This window comes from Gadus morhua, chromosome 7, assembly GCF_902167405.1.
Source record: "Gadus morhua chromosome 7, gadMor3.0, whole genome shotgun sequence".
Lineage (NCBI taxonomy): Eukaryota > Metazoa > Chordata > Actinopteri > Gadiformes > Gadidae > Gadus > Gadus morhua.
Genome location: NC_044054.1, coordinates 23030652 through 23040800, shown reverse-complemented (window position 1 = coordinate 23040800; position 10149 = coordinate 23030652). Strand labels below are relative to the sequence as shown.

General features: G+C 45.8%; 1 protein-coding gene across 4 annotated transcripts in view; it reads left to right on the top strand.

The window, feature by feature from the left end:
- si:ch211-176g13.8 (F-BAR and double SH3 domains protein 2) overlaps positions 1–9719 on the top strand; it is a 24213-nt gene extending 14494 nt beyond the window's left edge. Inside the window, exons 11-20 of one of the 4 annotated variants that reach the window (XM_030361575.1) lie at positions 236–352; positions 1647–1745; positions 2863–3015; positions 3817–3951; positions 4462–4545; positions 5226–5412; positions 6203–6456; positions 6699–6945; positions 7051–7115; positions 7777–9719. In XM_030361575.1, coding sequence (XP_030217435.1) covers positions 236–352; positions 1647–1745; positions 2863–3015; positions 3817–3951; positions 4462–4545; positions 5226–5412; positions 6203–6456; positions 6699–6945; positions 7051–7115; positions 7777–7860 — 1425 coding nt within the window. In that variant the 3' untranslated portion in view covers positions 7861–9719. Of the gene's footprint in view, positions 1–235; positions 353–1646; positions 1746–2862; positions 3016–3816; positions 3952–4461; positions 4546–5225; positions 5413–6202; positions 6493–6698; positions 6946–7050; positions 7116–7743 lie in introns of all 4 variants that reach the window. The other 3 variants (XM_030361574.1, XM_030361573.1, XM_030361576.1) reach the window with 3 other exon arrangements.
- Positions 9720–10149: the final 430 nt, after the last annotated feature.

Sequence of the window (10149 nt, the reverse complement as noted above, 5' to 3'; positions counted from 1 at the left end):
CAACATTTAATTGTGCTGATTGCTATTAGCTGTATTAATCTCTCTTCTATCTCTCCTCTCTTGCTCTTTCTATCTCCCTGTCTGTGACGCACTCCCTCTCTCTCTCTCTCTCTCTCTCTCTCTCTCTCTCTCTCTCTCTCTCTCTCTCTCTCTCTCTCTCTCTCTCTCTCTCCCTCTCCTTGTCCCTCTCTACGTGCTCTCCATCCTATGTCTCCCCACCCGCCTGCGTCCCCAGGTGGTGCAGCTGGAGAAGGAGGGTGGCACGACGGAGGAGCACAGCCTGGACAAGGAGGCCCGCAAGTGGGCCAGCCGCGTGGCGCGAGAATACAAGAGCATCATCCACACCCAGAGGGTGAGAGAGCGAGAGAGAGAGAGAGAGAGAGAGAGAGAGAGAGAGAGAGAGAGAGAGAGAGAGCGAGAGAGAGAGCGAGAGAGAGAGAGAGAGAGAGAGAGAGAGAGAGAGAGAGAGAGAGAGAGAGAGAGAGCGAGAGAGAGAGACAGAGAGAGAGAGAGAGAGAGAGAGAGAGAGAGAGAGAGAGAGAGAGAGAGAGGTGCTTTCCATTTATTTTGTTGCAACATCACTGCTAAATCAGACCTCCCACGACAACCACAACCCCACCAGTATAACAAGTCCATTACTCAATATTGAACGTTTTACTCATAGCAATGTCAAAAAGAACCGTTGGCACTTCATGTAAGTGCTTAGGAATGGTTTGTGAACCCCCCCATTCAGCCAAGCTTTCTTTCTTTCTTTTCTCTGCCTCTCCTCATACACAGGATGTAATGCTTCCAAGACTTAAAATGAGCTGCGCTTATCAACAGTTTAATTTTCACATCTGTTGCCAAGTACTGTTTCAGCAAGATATTTTTAACTTGGTGGTGACTGACGAATCAATCAATTGCCGCCAAAGAATGCTAAACACACTGAAAGGCCCTTTAAAGAGAGGGTCCAAACACTGTCCTGAAAGCCCAGAAAACACAGGTTATCACTTCTTATTGGTTATCAGCTTGCTGCAATTGGAAGCAGCTTGGGAACAGCTGATTCAATAAAGAGCGCTGAACCAGAGATAGATTTTCTGAAGAAAATAACAATTTCAAACCCAAACAGTTGCATTCTTTCAGGCGAATATGCTCCCATCCCCAACCCAGATTCAAAACTATATATGAGAAAGGTCATAGTCTGACTTACAATAATCTGAAAGGTGTGTGTAATGTAAACCAGGAGGTAATAAAAAGACCAACGGCGATGTGTAAATGCGTAAACATGGATTTGACACATGATATGGAGAGAGGTTTTATTCCATCGGCCTTCCCCACATCAGTGGTCTGTTATCTGGGCTCTCTGGATAACTGATAACAGCTCTGTCCAAACTCATAGATCAAATGCTTCCAGTAATCCAGAGGAAGACATCCTTTCCCGAAACCAGGAAATGAGTCACTGTTTCTCTAGCCTGGTTCATAACTTTTACATTCGGGGGTTGTTTTTTTTGATGCTTTGTTTGTCTCACGATATCTTTATTTTTTTTCTCCTTAATTTTTTGGATGACATTTTTTTAACGGTCAATTCGCGGCTAGAGTGGTGGATTGTGTGTGTGTGTGCGCGTCTCTCTTTACAGTTTGTATTGTGTTTGTTGTTCTGTGGGCAGGCCTTGGAGGAGTACGGCACTCAGGAGAGCTCAGAGCAGAACATCAGTGAGATGGAGGCCAAGACAGAGGCCGCCAGACAGAACCTACGCAAGGCAGAGGTACTGACCCCGTGACACTAACGCACCACACTGAAACCAATCGGAAATACTCTGTAAGACAGAGGAACCATTGACGAGGGACTCCTATCACAGCATAGTGTTTACGTGGTTAGGTGGTTATGTGTTTGTATTTGCATTTCCTGTGCGTGTGCAAGCTATTGGGTGAACACTTTGACCACTTTGTCTGGCTCCTTTTGTCCTGTACATCTTACGCCACCTACTGGTTGCAAAGTGTAATATCACTTTGCAAGGGAATTATCCCTTGCTGGCCTTAGAACATTTAATTGGTCACACTTCATAATAAGGGTACAATAATTAACCATTATTCATCAGATAATAATAAAGATAATACCGTTATTAGCCTTAACTGACAGTTTTTTAACAGTTAAACCTGGTAGGGGGGTAAGGGGATTTGCTCAAGGATGCCTCCACGTTAGTCTGGAGGCGTTGGGGATTTGCACCCAAAACAATTAAGTTGTGAGTCAAACACCTTAAACACTAGATTATCCTGTACAAGACTGTCCTTCCAGTGCTGCAGAGCTATACAAAAACAAACAATATGTCAGCTCCTCTCTGGCCCTGTCCACACACAAAATTAGAATGCAAAACAGGTTAGAGATATCCATAAAACTTAAATTGCCGTTAAAAAACTGAAATGCTGTCAGCTAGGGTTGTCCAGCTTGCCCGGTGATAAACAATATGGACATTTGGACAACTTCCTTTGTTTACCTCTTGGTGCTTATGCGCTATGGCAACAATGACAAAAGCCTTCACAGCATACGTAATTCCATGCATGTCGCGAGGTAAAGCAGTCCATTCATAAGTGGTCACGGGAGATGCTTGTTCACACAGGGTCTCAAACACTGTGGATTTATCTGGTTACAAGATCTGAGCCCTGTCTATTGTGTCACACACGCACACACACACACACACACACACACACACACACACACACACACACACACACACACACACACACACACACACACACACAGACACACACACACACACACACACACACACACAATGGTCTCAGTTGTGAAACCCCCGGAATAAATGCAGCCCTCTGATTGGTCGTGGTCTGACGTGACGCCCACTGTGTTGTCCGCGCCGACAGACGGTGAAGGTGAAGGCGGAGGCCCGCCTGGACCTGCTGAGGCAGGCGGGGGTTGCCGTGGAGACGTGGCTGAAGAGCGCCATGAACCAGGTGATGGAGGAGCTGGAGAACGAGCGGTGGGCCAACCTGGGACCCCACGACCCCTCGCTTTCTGTAAGCACACAGTACCAGCACCAAGAGCACACAGTACCAGCACCACAAGCACACAGTACCAGCACCAAGAGCACACAGTACCAGCACCAAGAGCACACAGTACCAGAGCTACACAGACCAGTACCAATACCAGTACCAAGAGCACACAGTACCAGAGCTACACAGACCAGCACCAATAGCACACAGTACCAGAGCTACACAGACCAGTACCTATACCAGTACCAATAGCACACAGCACCAGGGCTACACAGACCAGTACCTATACCAGTACCAATAGCACACAGTACCAGAGCTACACAGACCAGTACCTATACCAGTACCAATAGCACACAGTACCAGAGCTACACAGACCAGTACCTATAACAGTACCAATAGCACACAGTACCAGCACTACACAGACCAGTACCAATACCAGTACCACTATAAACAGTACCAGCACTATACAGACTATTACCAATGCAAGTAACAATATAAAACAGTACCAGTACCAATAGAACACCGTAGCAGTACCACAGTACCAGTACCAATATCACCCAGTACCAGTACCAACACCAACCAAATCAGTTCCAGTCCAGTACCAGCCCCAGCACAACACAGACCAGTCCAGTACCAGCCCCAGCACAACACAGACCAGTCCAGTACCAGCCCCAGCACAACACAGAGCAGTCCAGTACCAGTAGCAACACTAGCATCGGTCCTGGTGTTGTTACATAACTAGAACTCATGCAGCAACACTGCAGCAAACCCGTACCACTCTGTCAACCTCACCCCCTGTTGCTCTGCTCCCTGTCGCTCCTCAAGGGCCCGGCTGACTTTGAGCGTGAGGACGAGGAGGAGACGGAGGACAGCGGGGAGGCCCTGGACGACAGCAGCTCCAGCCCCTCCAGCACCCTGAGGAACTACCCTCTCACCTGCAAAGTGCTCTACTCCTACAAGGTAGCCCCTGGCTCAGAGAGGGGAGACCCTATGGTTATTCATATAGCCTCTTTTTAAACGGAACCTCAAAACCCATCTCTTTAAAAGAGCATTTAGCTAAACTTTCTTTGAGGTTCCCCCTTTTTAATAGTATTTTCTCCTTATTATTTATTTTTGGTATTTTTTTCTCTGAAGCACTTTGAGATTCTTGAATATAAAGTGCATTATAAATACAATTTATTATTATTATTATTATTATTATTATTATTCAGACACCAGAGCCGTCTATTGATTGAAATGTTTCATTTTTTTCCTTTTGTTGTCTTGTCATCTTATGCATCCACATATTTTTATTCATGCAACATTTTTCTTGCACTTTAAACCAAATAACCATCATGAAATAATGTTCATGTTGTCTTTTGTAGTGTTTTTTTAAAATAAGAGTGAGAGAAATCTTGAGGGAAAACTCCAGCTCTTCTGCATTGGTGTGCAACTTGAGGTTAACGTTCTCATGGCCCCCCTCTGCATCAGTCGTGCCAGCCAGACGAGCTGACCATCGAGGAACAGGAAGTGTTGGAGGTCATCGACGATGGAGATATGGACGACTGGGTCAAGGTACACCAGATTATTCTAACTCATGGTCAAAGGTGAAGGATCTGGCAATGACATTGCGAATGCCCTGATATACTTAAAACTCAGTCTGAATTTATGTGTTCCCATAGACTGTCATGCTGCTGTTAAGCACAGCAATTTGTGACAGGGTACAATATAGTTTAGATATTTGGGCTGAGACGAGACGCATTTACATGTGTTTTTTAACCATATGCAGGCATGAGTATAATGGAACATAGAGAATGGGAAAGTGTGTAGATTGTGTAGTTTGGCTGATTATCCTGCACATACTTGAATTGATTTGATTGCAAACCTGCCATTTTGTCAGAGCGAACACGCTAATTTTGATTGCATTTTAAGTATATCAGGGCCTTGAACCCAGTTAAAGAACAGTTCTTGGATCATATGTTTATGATTGTTTTCTTACACCGGAGTCCAACATTAATTATTAAAGTAAAATTAGTTACAAAAAGGAAACACAAAGAGTACAGCGTGTAAAGAAAAAGAAAAAAAATCATATTTTGCCATAAATGTTTTAAATAACCTTATGAACATGCACACATCTTATAAATTAACATACACACATTGCATAATCATACCAAACATGCACACACACGCACAAGACACGTTCAACCATCTCTGCTGAGACCTCCACGCCGCTCTGCTCTCTGCTCCGCCACCAGGCCAGAAACCGCAGCGGGCAGGTGGGCTACGTCCCGGAGAAGTACCTCCAGCTGCCCTCCTCCAACAGCCTGCTGAGCATGCTGCAGTCCCTGGCCGCCCTGGACGCCCGCTCCCACTCCTCCAGCAACTCCACCGAGCCAGAGCTGGAGCCCGCCCCGGCCGCCGCCGTCAACGGAGACGCCAGCGGTGAGACACGGCGCATCCTGCCTCTTATCCACGCCACCGGGCTACTCTTGGCTCGGTCAACCTCAACCTGAATGTATCACTACCTGGTTCTCCTGCATATTGGGTGAAGCATCTCTTATGTTGTGAATAGAGATTTGTTGTGAATAGAGTCTCCTATTGCATCATGGGAATAGGAGACTAGATTCAATACCCGAGTGCTAACAGGGCCTTAGTCAGGGGCTAGCATAGCTAGGCATGTACTATAACTATGCACACAAACCTTCATGAAGACACAAAATGATGTATGCTGTTGTCATAGGGGTTTAATGAGCTTTTGTAACCTTTTACTTAGAGCCATTGAAGACCCCACTATTCAGCATTCCCCTTGTGTTATTTCAGATTGTACACAAATACCCTGTTGACACCCTATATTGACCAGCTCTTCTCAAGGCCCCCTTTTTTTTTGTAGGAAGACTGTAGGATGGCCATTTACCTTGTCCAATCATATTTGCAAATCTAAATCCAATATTGTTAGAAAGGATGAAATGCATTGCCTCATCCGATCCCCCCCTTAGCGAGTCACATTAAGGATCTTGATTACGGAGATGAAAATATATTGTATTACAATCGGGACGGACTGGGCTCATGGAGCATGGAGTATCAGCTACGACAAGATGATGACCTCTCTCTCTCTCTCTCTCTCTCTCTCTCTCTCTCTCTCTCTCTCTCTCTCTCTCTCTCTCTCTCTCTCTCTCTCTCTCTCTCTCTCTCTCTCTCTCTCTCTCTCTCTCTCTCTCTCTCTCTCTCTCAGTGTCGTTTGCCAAGGCGCTGTACGACTACGCGGGTCAGACGGAGGACGAGCTGTCCTTCCCTGAGGGCGCCATCATCCGCATCATGAGCCGGGAGACGCGGGAGGACGACGGCTTCTGGGAGGGCGAGTTCAACGGGATGGTGGGCGTGTTCCCCGCCGTGCTGGTGGAGGACCTGACCTCCGGCGGCGGCGGCGGCGGCGGCGCCAGCACCCCCAGAGAGGACGGAGACGCGCCCAGAGACACCAGTGCACAGGTGGTCAGTCTGCCAGGGAGCACACACACATATAGGGTGAGACGTACAAACACAGATAGACTCACACACGGACACCACTGCACAAGGGATGCCACACACACGCACACGCACGCGCACACACACACACACACACACACACACACACACACACACACACATGAACACACAGAAGAACACGCACACAAACACACAGATGAACGCACAGGTCCTAACGCCTAAGATCCCCCCTGTGCTCCCTGCAGGCCCCCACCTCTCCGCTGGCGTCCACACCGGTCGCCAGTGACCAGTCTCCCCGCAGTCCCTTCCAGCCGGGGCCCTTCCACAGCAGTCCCTGCCAGTCCAGCCCCATCCAGACGCCCACCTCCCTGGGGGCCTCCCCCCTGTCCAGCCCCTCCAGCACCGCTGCCTCCTCCCCCATCGGCCGCCCTCCATCCTACTCCAATGGACACCACAGGGTCCCGCCCGTGCCCCTGAAAAGCCCCCTCCAGAGTAAGAGCGCTGGGCTTTGCCTCTGTGAACCCCATCTCCGAATGATTTTCAATGCGTTGTGTTGTGTTTATGCTGAGCGTGTTTGATGTGTCTCTCCTTCCTCAGGTCCATCTCCAAGTTCTTCTCAGCCCCCCAAATACCCTGTCAATGCCTCTGGAACCATTCGTCCTGTGAGTTAACATGTCGGGGGGGGGGGGGGGGGTTGGCTAGTTTTTCAACATTGCATTTCATTGAAGTCGGTTTTTATTTGAACATTTAAAAAATTCTTCAAAAAAAGAATATATATTTTGCAATGAGTTGCGAAACTGCCGCCAGGGTTAGTTTATTAGGGCCCGAACATCAAAGGAATGTTGTCCTTGACGCGGGGCAGCAGATCTCCGCGGCAGGGCTTCAGAGAGTTGTTTCAGGTGTTCCTTCCACGGGCAGTGTGACTTTAAATACACAGTACACCCTCATGTCTCACCACTTTCCCTCCGGCAGTTCTGGCTTCTTCCACATTAGCAGGCGTTTTCTAGTAGCCGAGGCCGAGCAATGCTAGAAAACCTCGGTCGGATCGACCACAATCAAAGTATAACAAGAAGTGATAATACAACGTGTAGAGAAAACTGCTGGAGCACCACAGTCCAATAGCAGGGTACACGGTGAGGCCCACAATGCACACTGTATAATAGCCTTGATTGGACAGCGTAGGAGAATGACATATTGACATGTTGCTCCTGTTCGAACTCCTTGCGATCGGAAAGGGACTTGGACGTGTGCAGGCGATGACAAAAATGTAACCGTCAGTGTTTTTTTTAGCGGCTGGATCTCTAACATCTGTGTGGCCACCAGGTTCGAGCTGCCCCGCCCCCCCCGAAGCAGCACCCCCGTGGGCAGGTGAAGAGGAGGGAGGAGGTAGAGATCACGCTCGTCTAACGGGGAAACTAAAGCGAAAGCTCCAACGCTTTACAAACACATCTCCATATTAACGCCCGTTGGGCGCCGGCGGCAAAACAAGGGGACGCCTGGTGGATTAAGCCCCTCCCTCCCTCCTGGTCAACCAATGGAAACTCCCGGCTCCCACTCTCTCTCCCTCAGCAGGATGGATCATCAGTCTACTCTATGAGGCTTTGCCAGTATGTGTTTTTTCTCTAAATAGCCTTTTCTACATCTTTGTCCCATCGGCATGCTTTTGAAAGCGTGGTGGAAAGAACAACTATGTGCCTTTACCTTTTTACAAACCTTTATTCAGTCTTCTACTTTTTCGGTTTTCTACTTCTTCTAGGTAAACGGTTTACTATATTCGAGCGATACCTTGTGGTTCCTTCTGTGACTCATTCATGATTCACTCTATTCATGTCTCTCCTGTTTTCCTCTTATTGAACTGTATCTTCTTATCACACTAATTGTTATTTTTATAGTCAGGCTTTGAGTCTCGTTACCTCGTTAAAAATAGGAAAAGGCAGAATAATTACTATGCAGTGAAGAGTCTTCTGGCGGTGGTAGAAGATGTGTTGTCGCTATACATGTGGAAAACAGACCCCAGTCACAAAGAGGCTGGCCCTCTTTTTAAAGAAAAAACAAAACTAAGGGAAAGTGGCAATTGTAGTTCGAAGTGGTTTCATTGGGAAATAATCCTTTCTGACTTTGATAGTGAGATCAGGATCAAGTTTCGTACCGTTAATTGTATTTTTGATACACCCCCCCCCCCCCACACAACAAACACACCCACATTTAACATTGTTTTCTAACAGCAAATTCTATATTTTCTAGCTGAAGGATATCCGAACGACTATATATTACATCAATTCTTTCACTGTGTTGTAAAAGTTAAAACTCTAGATTTGTCCTTCATACAAATAGACTAACATAGGCCTTAAGTAGATGGGTTATAGGGGAGTAGTACAACGGCCAGGAGTTCAGCAGGCGGATGCGGCCCATGACAGTGTTTATCCAGGCTGTTGGACCGGTGGCGTAGAGAGAGACGCAGGGCTTGACTCCCGCCTCTATGGCGGGGAAAACCTCCCGAGCTACGAGCTGCTAGCTGGCTATCCAGTGGAAATGTATATAGGCTATATATATATACTAGCGAACATACTGAAGCACTTTCTGAGATATTTTGTGTTGTTTTTATCCCTTTTCAGTATTGCTGGTTGGTCTCTTTTGTGGACACTCCATCGTTTGTTCTATTTTTCTTGTTTAGACATTTCAGTTTACCAGTTATATAGGTATGATATTGTTGTCTTTTTTTTTTATTGCCCTAGAATTATTTAGCCTTTAAATAGCCATATTATAGGGTATTTTGTTGAGATTTGGGTATTATATTTCATCGTATTTTGAAATAATTATCGTTTACAGAGAGCTCGGAGATGGATATTGACAACTTTAAAAATAAATCTATTGAGACAAAAGTAAATTTGTTCAGATTAAAAAGATATCCTTCAGCCTTGTTGCTGTGTTCTCGTTGATCTCGTTGAGATCTGAATGTCATCAAACTTGTTTTTGAAGTTTACATTTACCCTGTTCTATATAAAGATCATAAACCATTTTCCTTTCCCAATAAAAAAGGGAATTATTAACGTCATGTTGATCCTGGTAACAAATTGTATTATTTTGGGTGGGGGGGGGGGGGGTTATTATCTGAAACTGAAATTCAGTTGGAAACTGCCCACAATGTCAATGTAACGCAAACTCTACATAAGTTGAGCATTACAGTGCAGTGGATGATAAACTGTATTTATTGTGGACAAAATGTGAAATAAAATTAGTTGAAATAAAATGCATACTTGTTTCTATGTTTTCATTGCAGCCTTGCTTTCTTAAGTACACAAGATTGAGAAAGAGAGTAAGAATAGAAAATAGACAATTGGTTTGTCTGCAATGTTAAGCGATGTGAGTGAAGAATGGTAAGAGAGACAAGGGGTAGAGACGGGTATACATCTAGGGAGGTAAGAGATGTAACATGTCTCTTCCTTCCAAACTATAAAATTACACTCTGCAGAAAGACAGGTTACTTCTATTTATTATTTGCTTTAAAAGGATTTGATGACACAAATTTTAGTTGACTCAAATTGATGGATCTCATTCCAGAAAACTGCAGCTCTTTTTTCCATAAGAAGGTCTCTCTGAAAGGATTACATGTTCCTGAGATGCTTTTAAGACATCACAAATAAATACCCAGTTGGCCAGGGCCAGAAGCTATGAATTGATTGATTTATTGAGGGA